This window comes from Loxodonta africana, chromosome 1, assembly GCF_030014295.1.
Source record: "Loxodonta africana isolate mLoxAfr1 chromosome 1, mLoxAfr1.hap2, whole genome shotgun sequence".
Taxonomy (NCBI): Eukaryota; Metazoa; Chordata; class Mammalia; order Proboscidea; family Elephantidae; genus Loxodonta; species Loxodonta africana.
Window position 1 is genome coordinate 24,713,994 of NC_087342.1, and position 19,891 is coordinate 24,733,884.

At 41.1% G+C, this 19,891-nt stretch overlaps 1 protein-coding gene across 1 annotated transcript; it reads left to right on the forward strand.

Moving 5' to 3' along the window:
- The first annotated feature begins 545 nt into the window (after nt 1–545).
- Nucleotides 546–17,945, forward strand: CLDN1 (claudin 1). Its single transcript, XM_003412920.4, has 4 exons — nt 546–973; nt 10,170–10,334; nt 12,794–12,878; nt 15,221–17,945. Exons 1-4 carry the CDS (start codon nt 751–753, stop codon nt 15,381–15,383), a joined length of 636 nt encoding a protein of 211 aa, XP_003412968.1. The 5' UTR covers nt 546–750; the 3' UTR covers nt 15,384–17,945.
- The last annotated feature ends 1,946 nt before the right edge of the window (nt 17,946–19,891 follow it).

Genomic DNA, 19,891 nt, shown 5'->3' on the forward strand with positions numbered 1-19,891 from the left:
CTTGCAGAGAGAGATTTGACATTCTAGGAGAAATCAGGATGGGAAGAAGAGGATAGAGGGAGAAAAGGAGAAGGGGAGCTGAAGGAAGGAGAGAGGTAGGGGGAGGGGAGGAAGGGCAGGCAAAGAGAAAATTTTTTTTAATAAGACACTGAAAAGAAGATTTCACATGTGCCGCTCTTGAGGTCTCTTTTTCATCTTTATGCATTTTTAGAGTTTACACGTCCAGGGTTAAGTTTTTGATACAGGTGGATTGATTGCGTGAGTCAGTGAGTGAATAAATGAATGAATGAAAAGCTGGAGAAGAATGCCAATAGGAAAGAAAAGACAGGGAGAGGAGAGAGCGCAGGAGCACACAGTGTCTAGTCTGGAAGAGCTGTCCCCACACCGCAGCAGCAAGGCCCGCCTAGGGCGCAGCGGCCTCGTCCTGCCTGCGAGCCTCCCTTTCCCCGCCAGGGGGCGCTGCGCGGGGGCCGGGCCGGGCCGGGGGTGGGGCTGCTTTAAATTGCGGCGCCCGCAGTCCGGCGTCCCAGTCCCGGAGTCTGAGAGCGGGAGCATCCTGACTCCAGCGCCCACCTGGTGCCCTACCCGGCCCGGTACCCGGACCCTCTCCAGCGGCGGTGCCGAAAGCAGGGATCTCCGTAATAGCGGCTCCCCGGCGCGGCGCCGCCACCCTCGGAGCCCGCCTGCACACTTGCAAACTCTCCGCCTCCTCCACCTGCCTCCTGCGCCAGCGCGGGCGCCGAGCGAGCCATGGCCAACGCGGGGCTGCAGCTGCTGGGCTTCATCCTGGCCTTCCTGGGCTGGATTGGCGCAATCGTCAGCACCGCGCTGCCCCAGTGGAAGATTTACTCCTACGCCGGCGACAACATCGTCACCGCTCAAGCCATCTACGAGGGGCTGTGGATGTCCTGCGTGTCTCAGAGCACCGGGCAGATCCAGTGCAAAGTCTTTGACTCCTTGCTCAACCTGCCCAGTAAGTGCAGCCCCCACCCCACCCACCCACCGCGCCGCCCGGAGACCCCAAGCCCATGGCCCCGTTACAGAGTAGTGGCGCTCAGCTTATTCTGTTGGGTGATTGTGTGTTTATCTGTCTTCAGTTAATCAAGTATTCTGATCTTGTGCCTTGTCGTGAGGAAGTGGACAGGACCCTGGTTTGGGAGAAGGGTGGCCCAGGGCTAAACTCTAGCTTTGCCTTTAACTCTCTGGACGACACCGTTCTCCTCTCTAAGAGTGGTTTTATCTTAAATTCTGATTAGGGGAAGGGGGTGGATTGAGAGGGTGGAGGACAAACTCCAATTTAAGCTCTTAGCATAATCAGATTCAATTAACACACATTCTCACATTGTATGTAAATTGAAGAGTGGTAGGGTTGGAATAAAATTTTTAAAAAGGGATGGCTTGAAAACTTTGGAGGCTCAAATTTGTAAAAGGAAATAGATAATTCCAAAGCCTTAGATGATTTTTTTTTAATGTTTAGAATGACTCTCCAGAGTAAAAGTCACGTTCTACCTGTAAAGTCCCATCACAGTGTCTTCTGTTTCCGCTTGTGGTTTATTATTTTGGTCCTTCTTCTATTTCTAAGATCCGGTAAGGGTGAGGAGGACCTTTTGCATCCTGTCCCAAGACTTTTTTCATTGAAGAAGCCTCTGAGATTCCCCCAAAGGGTTTAGCTCTCAAACTGGACACCTTCAGAAGATGCAGGCTGGGTGGTGTTGAGAAGTTTGGGAGCAGGTGGAAAAGTCTGACAAGTTCTAAATACCTTCCCAATCACAGTATGAAAGGAGGGACAAAGGCGCTGAAGAAAAATGCAACAAAATAGATACAGGTGATGACAGTCCAGGTCAGCTGGGGGAGGGGAGGAACGTGGAGATGAGGAGGGGTTGCTTCTCCAAGTTTCTGCCCTCCATGAAGGACTTTCCTCTGTGAAGGATGTCTTCTCACTTCTATCAAGCTGGAAAGGACTGTGTAGCCTGGCATATTTCTAAGGATGGTGTGGAGGGGGTCATAGGAGCTTTTTTCCTCTCTTTTTTAAAATAAAACTTTTTGAGTGCCACGTCAAGAAAGCCATTGAATGCCCTCTTCATTAGGTAATGACTATGGCTGAACTGTCTTAATAAATCGCATCCGTCCTCAGGCACCGTACATCTGTTACACTCTTCTAACTAACTTGACTAGCTCCCTCGGTCTTTGCCTACGTAAACAAGCAGTGCTCTCCTGCCACTACCAGCCCATCAAGTCCCTCTGAGTGCTAAGGGTGATGTGTGCAATCAGACTGCCCCAGAAAGTAAAACAACATGGCGATTGCTCAAGGTTACATTGGTTGCATTGTCCACCTCCTACTGAGGTGCACCTTTGAATAGTACATGTGGTTTTCTAAAAAGATGCGTCGTTGCGAGTTATAAAATAGATACGGTCTGAATCTGTCTAAACACTTGTGGAATTGGATCACTCTGTATGTGAGGACTGAGTACTATCATTTCAGCTTTTCAAAGTTTCCATATCAGGGCTCCTATGTACCCAAAACTAACTTATACTTTTAGTAATTATGTGTTGGTTATCGTCCATCTGTGTTATGTTTACTCTTCTAACATGAACGTTTGGGAAATATTCATTGGATTTCCCCGTAGACAGTGTCAGAGACTGTACATTTTGGGTGCCATGTTGAGGGATTGGCAGATAGAGAAGGTTCGAAGGGAATTCTGGAGAAGCCTCGTTGTCAATTTTATTTCTTTGATCAAAGTTGTTTACTTTCAACATGTTTAGGTAAGTTTTCTTTTAATTTCCTTTCATGACTCAATGTAATCAGATTTATCTATGTCATAAATGCTCAACCAAATCTTCCCTCCACATGGTAATGTGTTCACATGTTTTATTTTCGTTTGTTCCTAATTATACAGTTATTGCAGTTTTTAAAGCTATGGTAGAAGAGCTATACTTTCCCTTTCCGTCTCCCCCTCCCCCCGCCCCCTACACGTACGTGCTTGCAGATTTCTTGCTGATGGGTTTGATTTTTTTTTTTTTTTTCCCCTTTTCCTCCAGATCAGATTTCTTCTTTTTATTTTGGTTAAGCCAGAGTTTATCCAAGGACTGAGGCCTTTCTCTCAAAACTCATTCCCAGGAGAGAGAGCTGTGAGTCACAGGTTCACTCCCCCAACCTACCAGTGACTCACTGGCTGCCTTTTGATGGAGCCCAGAGAACTGTCTCGGTTTCCTCACCTGAGCAGTGGTGCTCACACCCACCTGGTGTAGAGACCGGGGATGTTGATTTACTGGTGGTTTTGGTATAATTCTGTGATGTCTGGAGGTGATCAGGGCTACCTGTAAATATATGTGGTGTTTCTTGTAAAAGGGTGTATTTTCAGAAGTGCTTTTAGGCGAAAAGCTTGGCTGCAAGCTTCCTGACGTTGTATCTTGCTCTCTTGGCCACTGGAGCCCATTTGGTGTTTTAGAGTCCAGATCCCTTGGACTTGTCAAGCTTTTATAACTGGACAGATTATAAATTGCTTGTTCCCCTGTTCTAACGAGTTTCAGCTGTGAAAAGCACATAACCTTCATAAAGTACCCAAAGGGATACCGCATGCGGAAGCAGTATGGGGATAAGATACAGTGGGACTTTAGATGGTTCTTGCAAAACAGTTTATGAAAAGGTAACTGAGAAACTTCTTGGAAAAAAAAACATTACACTGTGTATTGTGGTTTCACTATGGGCGCATTCCTGGCCCATCTGAAGTATGTGCTATTTACTGGGCATGGACGATCTTACCCTTGAAAGTCAGAATACATGCGGTGGAGAGTGCTAGATACAGTTGCAGTAGACTTTTCTTGATTAACACGGGCACCTTTCCTTGTCTTGGTCCAGTTCTCAAACTTTTGAGAAGCTAGTGCCTACTTTGTGTACTTGGTTAGTTGCTTCTTGTTGCTTGATTTTTGTAGCCACAGCTGTCCAAAGATTGGACTGCCCTCGGAGCCTGTGTTGGTGGTAGTAACCATTTCGTAGGAATGTTGTGGGGAAGATCCAAGCACCAGACAAATGGGAGGCCAGGCTAGACATTCTAACCTTGAGATTCTGTAATTTTTTATAAGCTCCTCTAGCCTGTTCATCCTGCTTTGCATGAATCCACATGTGTAGAGGCGTGCTTCATAAGTATTGGTTGTCCATGAGGTTTCCCAGCACTCTCTCCATGATGTCAGGCACAATCAGGGAGGTGAAACCACTGACTTGGACTGCCTTTGAATCATAAGCATGCAGAGAGGAAAACATCCACTAGGTTGCCCCAGACTGCATTACTCCTGCTGAACCGAGGGTACTCAAGTGGCCATTGGTTAGTTCTGACTCTTGGAAGGATGGATGTTGAAACAAAAATCGAGGATTGAGATCAGGAGATCTCAGTCCTTAACCTGGTTTTGCACTAACTAGCTGTGTGTATAGAGATAAGATCTTTCTGGGCGGCAATTTCCCCACTTATAAAATAGGGCAGAGTGGGAGGAACGGAGAGGTGAATCCATGATTCATTCAGCCATTCAACAAACATGAGCCAGGCCCTATTCTGGGTCCTAGGATGTAGCTGAGATGATTTCTAAGGCCACTTCCAGGACTGACATACTTTGTTACTAAGTGCAGTGATTGAAGGAAAAGGGGCAAATGGCGGAACTTAGGTGTATTTTTTAGAGTGATGAGCAAATGGGATGGAGGTAATACAGAGACCTAAATCTCCTCATGAGACAATTGCTCTAAGAAGCAAACAAACAGAAAAAGGAAGGTAGCAGGGCTGTTTCAGGATCTTTTTTTTTTTAAAAAAAAGTGACCCTCCTGTCCCAGACTACTTCAATTGCTGACCGTGCTTGCATTCTGAGGTCACACCCAATGGCCACCAGTTAAGGCACCAATACAATGGCAACGCGAATGACAAGGACTGTTGAGAAATGTTGAACCTCTGGAAAAGTGAAAGATTTAATAAGTGAAAAAGTCATGGGATTGTAGTTCTGTGACTGTGTGTGGTAAGCTCGTTTAATTGTGGGAGAGAAGAGAGCATTTCTCCTCTAGTCACCCAGTAGTCACCCAATATTTATTATATAACTGCTGAGGCAAAGACTTCCTATATGAGGATGTAGAGATAATTGAAATTGATTTTGTTTATGGTATGCAGTATATAGAGTTGTAATGTGGTTAGTGAAAGGTATCAACAAGGACAGGTATTTATAGGATATTCTACTGCTTGAGTGGAGCCCTGGTGGCGCAGTGGTTAAGAGCTACGGCTGCTAGACTGCTAACCAAAAGGCCAGCAGTTCGAATCCACCTGCTGCTTCTTGGAAACCCTATCGAGCAGTTCTGTTCTGTCCTGTTAAACGTCCCTATGAGTCGAAATCGACTCAACAGCAATGGGCTTGGCTTGGCTTGGGCTACTGCTTGAGTAGTAAGACTTTAAAGCTTTGGGAAAAAAAAAAGTCCCGCATACTTGTCTCTGCTTGTCTTTCTACACTAATGTTGATTAACCTAACTGTAATAGATCAGTAACTTCTAACTCCTGTCTTGTTTTATAAGATCTTTGTAAGTATTTTTTTAATTATACTTTTAGTTTGAAAGTGGCGAAAACTCCTTAGGGGGTCTTTAATCTCAAGATTATCAGTCTAGCTAAGTGTAATTAAAAGACTGCCTTCTCTGTTTACTGCTGAATAATGAGGAAAAACAATAGGGTAATGTTTGGACTGTTTGCTAACCAGATTCTCTGTAGACAGCTTTAGCTGTAGGGATATTGGCCTATTGGAAAGAGATCTGCAAACTAAAGGTGTCTTGGAACATTAATGAAAGGGATGTCTTTGCTCCAAAATTAGATGGGATCAGACCAGCTCAGCATTAATAATACAAAGTTTTATACTATATCCCTCTGGTCCAAAATACTATTTTATATCTTTCAAACAACTCTCAATAACTCTGCCCTGCTAGCCATCATTCGACTTGAGAAAATCTTCAACTCAGGAGCTCACTGGGTACATAATTAAAAAAAGAAAAAGATCAAGTTAAATAAAAAGTACAAATTTTTCCTGCCAGCATGAGCTTCTGACTTTTAGTGGTCTAAGTCTGGAGCCCTGGTGGCCCAGTGGTTAAGAGCTATGGCTGCTTACCAAAAAGTGAGCAGTTTGAATCCACCAGCTGCCCCTTGGAAACCCTATGGAGCAGTTCTACTCTGTCCTATGGGATCGTTATGAGTTGGAATTGACTTGACGGCAGTGAGTTTTTTTGTTTGTTTTTTTTAAGCCAAGTGTGGCTTTATGTAGCAAGATTTTAGCATTCACAGGCTCTCTAGAAAGACATTTCTCAGTAATATTTCAATGAAGCAGGTATACGCAGGGGAACAAGTACCTTTACCTGTGATATTAGTACAATTTGTAAAGGATAAATGTCCTCATGCAAATTCAGTGAACACAGACACGTTAAATCCCTGTGACTTGCCAGGTACCACACTTAGGGCTTTGCATGGAGATATGAATCCATATCTGGCCCAAGCCATTGAGGAGTTCACAATGACATATTTTAACTCTCTGACTTTAGAAGCTTCTAAAAGACCTTCATCTGAAGGATTCATCCGCTTCCAGCTTGAAACTGCAATTTAGATTCTATCTGCGCCTCAAGCTCTTATAACTTGTAATGTAATGCTTGCTTATTTTGACTTGTAATCCATCATTATGTATGCCTGGCTAATGAGTTTTCATGCCGTTGTGATTCTCAGCCTTTTTTTTTTTCTCTCTCTCTCTCTTGCATTTGTTCTCACAGATCGGTATAGTTAAGTGTTGGTTCACACGTCTCCAATGAAATAAAATGAGATTTTACATTTGTCAGTCTAGTGTTGTGAAACACAAGGACACTTTGTAAGTTAATGGCACCAAGGCTTAAATGAAATATATTGTTTTGCCACATACCATTCTCACACCACTCCCTTATCAGATATTAAAAAATGAAACACGTTCCTATACCCTTGCCCTGTCTGGTTTACAGGGTTCCCAAGTTTCTTCCTTTCTCCATTTTTTTTTTTTTTTTTTTGCATTATCCAAACAATACATTGTTTTATAAAGCAATGGACCATGGTAGGGTAATTAGCAAATATATAATAAAATATCTGTTCCTTCTCCACTTGGAGAAACTTTGTTTGCAAAAGAAGTGGTAAGAATAAAATGGGCATAACACGAATCGCGTTGAGAATTTAAGGGAAAAGATACTTTGGGATTAAGAATGTGAATATTAGATAATCCCCAGTGGGTACAGAGGAGCCCTGGAGTCGTTGATATATGCGTGCTCCTTACCTAGGAGGTCGGTGGTTTGGGCAGGCCTGACTCTTGAGACAAATGCCCAGGAGGCTCCTTGTGGAAAGTACCCTTTGATCCAAGTGCTCAGACCTGCTGCGCTCGGGGCTTACTGTTTCCACTGAAGTAAAGATGGTGATTATTAAATAAGCCGCGTTCATTTTAGGGCCCTGCAACTCAACCGAGGTGGAAGACATGGAGAGAGATGAGAAGACAGCAACAATAGTGAATAATAAAGAGTAGAAAAACTAGATATTTATAAGAAGACAGGGTGAAGATGGCTGAGAGATATAAGAACCATGGATATTTGAAGGGCTATTATAGGAAAATGTTCTATATGTTGTTGTTAGTCGCCGTGGAGTCAATTCGTACTCACAGCGAGCCCATGTGACAGAGCAGCACTGCCTGGCAGGGTTATCTTGGACTTAGTCCTTATGGCAGCAGATCGCCATGTCTTTATCACCAAGTCTTTCTCCCATGGAACCACTGGGTGAGTTCAAACGGCTAACCTTTCAGTTAGCAGTTCCGCGCATCATTGTTTGCACCACCAGGGCCGTTTGGGCTCTATATACTGAGGGTAAAAGTTATGTCACCGCCTCCTTAAGACCTTTCGATGACTTCTGATTGCACTTAGAATGATCTCCAAACCTCTTACCCTAGTTTGCAAAGGTCTGCATGCCATAATGCCTTCTGCCCATCTCACAAAACCCACCTCATTTTACTTCCACATCCTGTCATCCTCCAGAAGGATAACCAGCCATCCCAGTTTGCCCAGGACTGAGGGGTGTCCCAGGATGCAGGATTTGCAGGTTTAAAACCAGGATAGTCCCGGGCAAACTGGTAGGGTTGGTCACCCTGTCTTCCAGGCCCGTAGATCATCTTTGTCACTTTCAGCATCCCTCCTTCCAGCATTCTTCTGTCTAGAATGTTTTCCTTCTGAGTGGACCCTTAGGACCAAATTTGAAATCCATGTTATATATATAAGAGCTTAGGAATTTTCTTTTTCATTTTCCTTCTAAGTAATAATTGTCTTTGCAAAAGCTTCTGGAAAATAAAAAATCAGGGCATTCCTTAATGATAGAGTCTTTAGGACTCACCTCTTTATGCCATAATATGGTTTGTGATTCCAAGAAGAAGTTTTGTAATACTCTTATGAGCATCTTCAGTTCCTGGTAAACTCATGGTTCATGAACCATGTGTTTTGATCCAATAGTATCTATACCACCCTGACTTCCTGAAATAAGTGTGTGCTTGGTGTGTGTGTGCCCTGTCACACTTATGGAGAATTTTGATTGCTAGTGAGTTTCAGAGCTAATGGATATGTCAGGAGAGGGCCTCTATTTTGTCGTTTGATTTTAAACCAAGTAAAATTGTATCTTGGCTTACAAGCTATCTTTAAATTACTATAAAAATGCCTCTGATACTTTTTAGAAAGAGGCTACTGTGATTTCATCATACATGGCCTGGTTCTGGCAAGGATGGAAATATCAGCCAATTAAAATTTCGTGATGCTTTAGAAATCTTTAGTTTGAATTGGTTGGTAACGTAAGCCCTCAACCCTGCAGATACTGAGACTGAGCATCAGTTTAACTTAGAAAGTGAGATATAAAACCTCTCCATCATCTCAGCCACTTTTGAAGACCATGAAGGAGTCAGTTGTTCCAAGTTCCAAGTTGTTCAAGATATCATCACTCCCATTTTGCATAATAGAAACTTGATCTCAGAGAATATTTAGTGGCTTACCCAAGATGACATGTTCGATCCAATGTAATTAATATTTATATTTGCAAAAATGCTTGTCTCGTGTTAGAACTGTCACTGAGATAATGATCTTTATTTAAAAGAAGGAAATAAATCTGGAATTTAGGGGAAAAAAAAAGACTCTTCCCCCCAGTATTAACCATGATAAGGCTTAGCTTCACCTCATTTTCTTCCTAGTCTGTACATGTCTTGGTCATCTAGTGCTGCTATCACAGAAACATCTAAGCCACAATTATGGGATCTTTTTACTCTGTAAGAAACATACTGGTATAATCTCTCAAATCAGGCCCTGTCTGTTTGGTCATACCAAAGACATTAAGAAAAATTAGTGGGACCCTGGGAAACACTACCTTGAATTAGAGTATCTGCTATTTTACAATTAAAAAAAAAAAAAAATGTTAGTTTAAGAAACTCTTGATGTCTCTCAGTAAGAACCTACGACCATGTTCCCAAGTAATATTTCAAAGGTTTTTTTTTTTTTTTTTCCTTGAAACAGTTCTCATATTTCCCTCTGTTCCTCTGTTCACTGGAGAGACAAATGTTGTTGTTCCAGCCACAAGAATCTATGAAAAATCCATTTCTTAGCTTTTGAATTCACCTGGTTTTTCAGAAACTTGATGAATGGGGGATAGAGCTGCTGACTAATACCAAGGTATACTTTAAACCATTTTAATTATAAATGATTTAACATTAGAATAATACTTCTGATTGTTATTTCTGAATTAGCATACCTTATTAGTAAGGATTAAAGAGGTATTAGTTCAGCTAAACCTATTCAACTAGAACATTAATTACTTTTCTGGTTGATTTTGAGTTTAGGTTGAAAGAAAAATGTTAGAGTTGGAAGGCCTTTTATTCAGCATCCTGCCTGGGCTTTTGTTTTTCCAGAAGAAACTATGTTTTGATGGATTTAAGGCACTTGGTTGGTCTAGGTCTCAATGTTAGTTTCAGACAGAAAAGTGATTAGAACTGGGGTCTCCCAGACCCTAGTTCAGTGTTCTTTCTTCCGTGCAACATTGGAATATACTTGGTTGGTTGCTTCTACTACTCCTCTCTTATTTACCTAGACAAGATGATTTTTAAATGCTCTAAAATGTTTTCTTTGTCAGGCACTTTACAAGCAACCCGGGCCTTGATGGTGATTGGCATCCTGCTGGGACTGATAGCAATCTTTGTGGCCACCATGGGCATGAAGTGTATGAAGTGTTTGGAAGACGATGAGATGCAGAAGATGAGGATGGCTGTTATTGGGGGTGTGATATTTCTTATTGCAGGTAAGAGAGGGCCTGTCTCCCTTTGACCTGTTACTCGGCCACTGGATGCTTTGAGATCTAGCTTTCAGTTTCCTTAGGTTATGTTGGATTTTTTGCACTTGAGTTATTTCAGTCCCTTTAATATCTGAAGACGTGAACTTTAAGTTGGCTTTCAGTTTCTCAAACAAAGGAGCCATAGAAAACTTAAGATCCATGCTCACAATAAAAAATATATAGATTCGGTCAATTCATTGAGGTTTCGGGTGCCAACTGGTTTGCTAGAACCAGCTTCCCAAGTGAAAAGAGATGATTTATAGCTAGCAAATAAAAAAAAAAAAAAATACTAAGGAACAATTCTATGTAATTCCGAATTTAGTATCAATTTCTGTGGTACGGACTCTATGTGACAACACCTGAGAGAAGAGAAAATGGGACATACTGAGAGAAAATAAAGAATGTGTAAATCACAGATACCCCTGAGGAAAGTATAGGATTGGGATTATTGGAAAAAAATGAAGACATCATTCCTGGTGGGCAGAACTGATTCCAGAATAAACATAAGGTACTCGTAGATCTGTGAAGGAACAGGTCAGTCAGAATGGAGGTGGAATGTGTGAATGGTAGGAAGTTAGGTCCAATAAGTTAGGAAAGAAAGTAACAGAATGACTTTGAAAGAAGACTGAGGTTATATTTACCATACCAAACTAAAAAAACAAACCTGTTGCCGTCAATTCCGACTCACGGCAACCCTATGGGACAGAGTAGAACTGCCCCCACAGAGTTTCCAAGGAGCGCCTGGTGGTTTCAAACTGCCAGCCTTTTAGTTAGCAGCCCCAGCACTTAACCACTCTGCCACCAGGGTTTCCATATTTACCATAGAAAATATGAATTTGTTCCTTTGTTCAAGTGTTGAACGATGAGTCTGATGAGAGCCAGAAGACGTAGACTGCTCCATTTTAAAGCCTTATAATAAGGCTAATTTTAAATAGGATGCCCTCTAATAGTCTAAGAACCCTGGTGACACAGTGGTTAGACATTCGGCTGCTTACCAAAAGGTCGGCAGTTCGAATCTTTCTGCCACTCCTTGGAAACCCTATGGGGCAGTTCTCCCTGTAGTATAGGGTCACTATGAGTCAGAATTGACTCGACAGCAGTGAGTCTTATAGTAGTCTATTGTTTTTGAAAATGACACCAGTGATATAAATCTACCAGGAGGAAAAACAAGAATTAGCCTTTCTGATTTTCCCTTTGGCAAAAGACCACCACAAAATACATGAATTTAACTGACCAGTGGAAGAGAAGTCCCTGTGGCTTTGCTTAGAGTGGTCAGCCTTTCAATTTAGCCAAACCCAAATTAGCTCCTGTCAGAAAAGACATGGATGGTATTTTATTCCAAAAGGTTACATTTACATCAAGGTTATGGATAAACTTACTGCAAAGCACCTTGCCTTGCTTGCCTTCTTATGACTCCCATAATTGACCGTATTGCTCTTTCTTCAGGTTCAGGAATTTGCTAACGAGTGAGGACTGCATGACCTAGAGCATTCTCTTGGTCCGCGTAACCAGCCCAAAGCGATTTTTCTGCCAAGCATTTGAGGCAATTAGTTTGAATCACTTTTTAGGGGGTCAAGGAGGGCAGCAGGGAAACCAAACAAATAATCTGTCTATATTGATGCATTCTTAGTAAAAAAAAATTAGTAGTCATTATAAAAAGTCATTTATTTTGTTGCTTTGAACAAAAAAAGATATCTAGAATTTTACCCTTTTATAAATGATGGAATGAATTATTTGGATGAAGTGTTTTCTCTGGGATTATTGAAATATGAAATGAAATGCTATGGGAAATTGGGATTGTGGTGTGTAAATGCCTCTGACGGGACACCCTTAACGAATCTCCAGATGGTGCCTGGTGTGCCTGGTCGGTGAGACAGTGTGAATTTGGTGATCTGGTCTGTTCAGAGAAAGATCCTACTCTTCCCTGCTCTCTAGCTGCTTGGTCTTCTTTTGACTCTACAGAAATGTAGATTTTGAGTTTTGTTTGAGAAGAATGTAAAAGAATTTTTATCATCCTCTTTTCAAGTGACTCTATTAATAAGGACATCAATTTTATCAAAAGTCTACACTGTGTACACTAATGTATAACAGTATACTTGAAGGAGACCTTGAATGGTATGAATCTGCTGAAGATTTAAAAAAAGAAGTTGTGCGATTTGTGCCAGTGACCTTGAACTCTAAGTGGCAAACAAGATAACATGAAGGGTATGACCTCTGCCAACCTCGGAGCTAATATTTTTGTCTGTCTTACCAGAAGACTTTGGATAAATCGTATCTGAACTTCCGTTCTTTCTAATACTAATATAAAAATTCCAGCACTACTGATGAAATTTAATACTTACAAATGACGTGCGGGTTTAACGGACTGTATGTTTTTGTTCAGTGTTCCACAGTAATTAACAGTCTTTTGTTTTGAATTTCTGTAGGGCTGGCAATTTTAGTTGCCACAGCATGGTATGGCAATAGAATTGTTCAAGAATTCTATGACCCAATGACCCCAGTCAATGCCAGGTAATGCCACTCATGCGTGAAATTGTTTATTCTTTGAGAAAATATCCTTTTATATCCTGCAAAGTGCTGTGGCTTTCCAGATTTGCTTTCAAGAATTGTATGACATTTTATGTCAAACTTGCAAACAATTTGACTGGCCTGTTGACTCATGTTCGAATGTGTTTGATAATTACTTTAACAGCCTGTATTGATGACAAACTGCTTCAAAGTAGAAAGTTCCAAGTGCTACACTTTCCAACTCTATGCTGAGCCTTTTTTAAAAATATTAATAAAGATGTTAAGATATTTGAACTTTCCTCTTTGTAGTATATTCTGATACAATATCTAACTATAATTATTTGCAACTAACACACAGCTTAGGATTAACTGAGAAAATAATACTACTGTTGTACAACCCGTTGCCATCGAGTCGATTCCGACTCATAGTGACCCTTTAGGACAGAGTAGAACTGCCCCATAGGGTTTCCAAGGAGTGGTTGGTGGATTTCAACTGCCAGCCTTTTGGTTAGCAGCCAAGCTCTTAACCACTGCGCCACCAGAGCTCCTACTGTAGGGGTTATCGAATAATACTTCATTCCCAAAAGTTTAATCTTACATCTGAGACTACAGTATAGTTTTTAGTAAGTGGAGTTATTGTTAGATGGCATTGATTCCCACTCATAGCGACTCCATGGACAACCAAACAAAACACTGCCCGGTCCTGGGCCACCCTCACAATTGTTGTTATGCATGAGCCCGTTGTTGCAGCCACGTGTGTCAATCCATCTTGTCGAGGGTCTTCCTCTTTTTCGCTGACCCTCTGCTTTACCAAGCTGATGTCCTTCTCCAGGGACTGGTCCCTCCTGATAACATGTCCAGAATACATGAGACAAAGCCTTGCTGTCCTTGCTTCTAAGGAGCATTATGGCTGTACTTCTTCTGAGACAGACTTGTTATTTCTTCTGGCAGTCCATGGTATATTTACTATTCTTCGCCAACACCTTATTCAAAGGCATCAATTCTTCAGTCTTCCATATTCACTGTCCAGCTTTCGCATGCATATGAGACAATTGAAAACACCATGGCTTGGATCAGGCATACCTTAGTCCTTAAAGTGATGTCTTTGCTTTTTAACACTTTAAAGAAAGTGGAGATACTGCTTTGAAATTTTATGTTCCATCACAGCTATAAAATGGACTTTCCAAAGGTCATCTTTCTTAATATTGCAAGTTGCAGAAGTTAAAGGCCTGATTCTTGACTAACAAGTAACCACACTCTTTGATCAGGGGCAAGGCCTTTCATCCCATTATCTTCACATCTTTAAAGGCTAATAAACTACATTTACAGTCAGAATTTTAAGATGTAATTATGGTTTGTTAAGTGCTAGGATGAATGGATGAAAAATCCCAGTGCTTGGAGAGAGAAGGTGTGTTGCTTTTCATTTAATCACCCACATAGGGGAGAACACATACTGCAAAGCTTGTGTTGGAGTCCATCCTAGAAGACATGTGTCCTAGAGACAGAAACTGCTGGAGGTCAATGGGCTAAAATTTTCCTAGAGTGATAATACCAGTACTGCATGTGAAAGCACTTTATAAATTGCTAGGCATTGTACAATTGTTATTTACATTGTCTCATGGGATCCTGAAAGCAGTCCATTGAGGCAAATGGAATGATCCTGCTTTGACACAAGAACAAACTGATATTGAGAAGTGAAGTTACCAGCAGCAACAGCAGAGGTTAAATTTGCATTGGAATCTAGATCTTCTGCTTTAGATCCAGTTCTCTAGGCTCATTTTCCACGGTCACTCATGGATACCTCACTCCCAAGAGTCTAGGTAAATACATTCACCTAGATCAGATTAATCCAGAATAGTCCATGGACTGCTTAGAAGTCTTTTCGATAAGCCAGAAATTTGGAATTTCAGTTTATATGGTTACCTGAGATCAACTATTAAAAACTCTAATAGCCTTCTTTGCAATTCGTGGCAATTTCTTATTGACTGTGGTTGCTGCTACTTGGTGGTAGTGTAACATGCTAAACTTTAGCCTAGGAACCATGGTCCAAATTCATCTTCCGAAAAAGTATAAACTTCACAAGTCTCCCACACATGGAAAAGTCTTTGGAAATACTTGCATAATTAACCTGGTATTGCACGTCACATTGTCTGATCTACCAAAGTGTCAGCAATTACAGCGTAAACATTCTTGTGTATGTGTGTTACCGTACTTCCCAAGGGACAATGGGGGGTTATTTTCTGAGAAAATAAGTACAAGTATGATATCGATTTCCTTCCTTAATTGTATTAGAAGAGCTGCCAGCGACTCACTGATTAAATAAATGCGTTGCCTTTTCTTTTTAGGTATGAATTTGGTCAGGCTCTCTTCACTGGCTGGGCTGCGGCTTCTCTCTGCCTTCTGGGAGGTGCCCTACTCTGCTGTTCCTGTCCTCGAAAAACAGCCTCTTACCCAACACCGCGTCCTTATCCAAAACCTACACCCTCCAGTGGGAAAGACTATGTGTGAAACAAGGAAAAGGAGACAGCCCTGTTGGAACCAACAGAAAATGGACACTGAAGTATGACCATCAGCCTTAAGACTTGACTATTGTAGTCTGAACTCTGGTATTACAAAAACAAACAAAAAAATAAAAATAATCCAAAAAAGGTATTTTTTAAAAAACCCATTGCTAAAGATGGTTTAGTTTTATCTTCTTGCCTCAGTATAGGAAGGAAGCCCTTTCCATTTTTATGACTTCCTCCCACTGAGTAATCATACCCAAATGGGGGCAGGAGATGCTCCTAAATATATATATATATAGATATGTATATATACATGTTTTTCTAGAAAGAAATTAGATGCTAAAAAACTCTTCCTTTCATTATGTTTGTACCAGCATACTTAAAACATCGCTAAAAAAGAAAAAAATATATATGTATATTTAATTCCATACTGATTAAATAAGCAGTTGATTTTTGTATTTGTCTTCTTTTCATATGTCTACATCTATTACATCTGTAATCTAATGGGCCAAATATCATTTACCATCACTCATCAGCTTTTCACGTCTTAAGCACAAGACCTCATCTACTCTACCAAGTATGAATTCCTTACATTTTTCATGTGTGCCCTTTTCATCTGCTTTTTTTGGCCATGAACTTGTTGCATTGGCTTGTTCATTAGTTGGTCATTCTCCAGGCCCTTATTTGCTTTTTATTAGGCTTAGAAGCCCCAAATCTGAGAACGCATTTCATAAAGCCTTTGATTTGAAGTCCTAAAGTCAAAAAGAATCTCTTAGAAATCAGAGCTTGGGGGAGCACACCTTTCACATCTTTCTGCATAACCAGAGCAATATTATTTCTGTTGACCTTCCCACCTGATCCCTGTACTCTGACCTTTAACACTCTTGTTTGCTTTGAAAATATTTGCTCCATTGAGTAGCCTTGCTCTGCTTTCTTCCTCAGGTGTTGTAACACACAATTTTACTGGTTAAATTTTTAAGTTACTTATTCGCAGTTGTATATGCCGGTAAACGACCTTGTTCTTCCTCTCTCCTCAACTGTATTGGCTTTCCCATGTGTAATTATTATATAGTTTACCTCTGTTCCCAGAGAGGTGTGGCCTGTTTGTCTGAGCAAAGTGGTAGACTTTCTGGAGAGATAACCTGGTGACAAATATTCTCTCTGTAGCTGTAAACAAGTCATGTAATCTTCTACCTCTTTTCCCATCTGTCAAATGGAGATAATAATACTTAACTAGCTGGTAGAGGTGATGTGAGTATTAATTATTTGATATTACTGTCTTCTTTGAACGTGAAATATGCTTAATTAGTGGTTTTTTTTTTTTTGCTCTATTGGCTTTTTAAAAGCCAATGAACAAAACCTACGCAAGTGCCTTCACAGTACTGAGCATCTTCCTTTCTAGAAGAGTCCAGTTTCTTTTTTATAGCTGTGACTAGCATGTTGTTGGTCTGTTCAATTTTAATAATTGTCCTTAATTTTATAGTCCTTGGAAAATGCTACTTCACTTGAGCAAGATGATGTAATGGAAAAGGTGTTGGCTTTAGTGTCTAGAGGCCTGCATTTGGGTTTTGGTGCTGTCAATTAGTGTCTGAGTTTGGGCAAGACATTTGGCTGCCCTAGATGTATTGCTTCATCTATTTATTAAAAAAAAAAAAAGGGCTGCTGATTCCTGCCCTGTCTGCCTCACAGGGCTGTTGTGAAAATCCAGAGAGACGGAATATATTAAATATGATTTTACAAGGCAAAAAGCACTAGACTGTGTCAACATTGAAAACTCCAAGTGCATAAATTTTAAAGTTACTTTTCAAATGACTGAAAAAAGAGATCATAGGAAATAAGTTTCCTGCCTTAACCATAATATGAATATGCAGATTGAATGGCTAGAACAACCACATAAATGTTGGCAATGCCAACGTTACTGAATTGTTATTACTTCCAAGGATATTTAAGCTTCTGTCTGCTAAGTGGTGCCTTCAGAGCTGCTGCTATCTGCTGGCTAGGTTAGTTAGTTTGGGAACAGTACCTTATACTCAAACCACATCAGGAAAATTATCCAAAGATCTGTATCATGCGAGGACTTGAACCTAGCAAATTTTAGGGTGTCTTCCAAACCTGAGAGCCTATGCTACACTAGAGGATATAATTCAGAGTCGTTGCCACGTAAATAGATCCTGATGGCGAGCGAAGACAAATGCTTGTGGGGCCAGCTGCTAAAAGCTATATTGAAATCTAGAGTTCAAAATGGCCAACAAAGTTGTTACACCAGAATTTATTCAGTTTTGTTATTCTGATGCTCTGCTAACCAAGTAGTTGCTGTCAAGTCAATTCTGACTCATGGTGACCCCATGTGTGTCAGACTAGAACTGCTGCATAGGGTTTTCAATGGCTAATGTAAGTAGATCTCCAGGTCTTTCTTTTGAAGTGCTTCTGGGCGGACTAGAACCGCCAACCTTTGGTTAGCAGCCAAGAGCATTAACGATAGTACCATCCAGGGACCTTTATACTCTGCCACATACCTGGAAACAGACCAATAGATAATTTTGTTTTTATAATGGGGATTTGTATAGAGCATTGTTCTTTTTCAATAAACTTTTGTTAATAAAAAAAATCTCGGCTTGTTTTCCAATCATTTATTTCTAGATGGCCATGCTTGGGATAGGAGATGGCTGGGGCTAGAATCTGACTCACTGTGATTTCCTGGGAAAGAGTTGTTTTTGCCTGTAGTCCATCTGTCAAGTATTTGGAGGGTTCCCGCCCATTAGAATGACCTATTTCTCTCCGACTGAGCACCTCATCAGGCCTTGTGATGGAAGAGGATACCTGGAGAAGTTAGTTCTCTTATCCATAAAAGGGAAACATGATACAATGAATGACAACGATAAAACAGGACAGGAAGTATTTTGTTACTGTAAGTCACCGTGCAAACTTAAGGTGGCCATGTTGCCCCGTTGCCATCGAATCAGTTCTGACTCATAGTGACCCTATAGGACAGAGTAGAACGGGCCCATATGGTTTCCAAGGAGCACCTGGTGGATTAGAACGGCTGACCTTTTGGTTAGCAGCTGCAGCTCTTAACCACTACGCCACCAGGGTTTCCATGTTGCCCGTTATGGTTTTTGCAATGATTATTATCAAAACTAGCTCTTAGGAAAGACAGAAGTGATAAAACTCACTCGTTATATTCAGGCATCAATAATTGATAAACCCTTAAATGTGGCCTTTCCCTGGGCAACTCATATTAAAGAGTCCATGATGGCAAACAAAGGACGTAGCTGCAATGATGGAGTCTCAGGCATTAGTATGATGGATGAGAGATGAATATTACAGTTTGATTTAAAATCTCCTTAAATTAAGCAGATGTATCAGAATCCCTACTCTGTTCCTACAGAATTTAGGTTTCTGTGGGTAGGGCCTAGGCCCATGAAGTGTTAAGACCCCAAGGCAGTGGAGCCAATTATGACTCATAGCGACCCTGTAGGACAGAGTTGAACTGCCCCATAGGGTTTCCAAGGAGCAGCTGGTAGATTTGAAGTGCCAACCTTTTGGTTAGCAGCCTGAGCTCTTAACCACTGGACCACCAGGCTCCTGACAGGCTAAAGGAGTTAGGAAATAGAAAAGACCCTGCCGTGGGTCCAAGGAGTGTGAAACCAAACTTTGTGTCTAGTACAGTTTCTGTCATCAATCAGCCATGTGAGCTATGGAAATCTCAACCCATCATTTCTTCATCTGTAAAATGAAGGGCTTGGACCAGTCCAGTTTTCTTATTCTTAGCAGCATGTTAGAATCACTTGGGGGAGCTTTTGCATCATCCCATTCTGGGGCTCTAACCCAGACCAGGGGAATCAGAATCTCTTGAGTTGAAGGTTCCAGGTTTGAGCATTCAAAGTGATTCCAGGGCACAGTCCAGGTTGCAAACCAACGGGCTATGTCATCTCTCAGGATCAATCCTGCTCTAAAAATTTTCTAGTAAACACAAATCCAAACCTTTAATAGACAGATTACATTGCTTTTTACCCTTTCTTTAATGTTATGGTTTTATTTTCGGATTCTGGATTCTTCTCCTTTGGCAGGGTGGGAGGGAGCTTAAGGAAAGGCAGTCTGCAGAAGATTTTCTTGTATTTCCTTGGTAAATAACCCCTTTTCTTGTCATTCACCTTTATTTTTAAATTATCACCAAGAATCGCCATTAATACAAAACAAATTCTGTTTCAAGGAGCAGCCGTCTATTTGACAAGGAATATTAGCTCAAGAGGATAAGTGCTTATACAGTGGGGCCTTGGACGTTTTTCTTTGTTGGGTGAAATTCTTGAGAGAGTTCTTAGCTAAGCCTTAACCTTGCTTCATTTGCTTTTAAATGAAAAACATTTCGGTGGTTTTATTTCATTAAATATTTGTTGGCTTTGATTTCCCTGCCACTACCAAAAAGAGAGTGTAAACACATACACACACACACCCCCCAATTAGGGAAAGCTAATGTTTGAAAACTAGGCAAGCATTTCTTAACTAAATTGA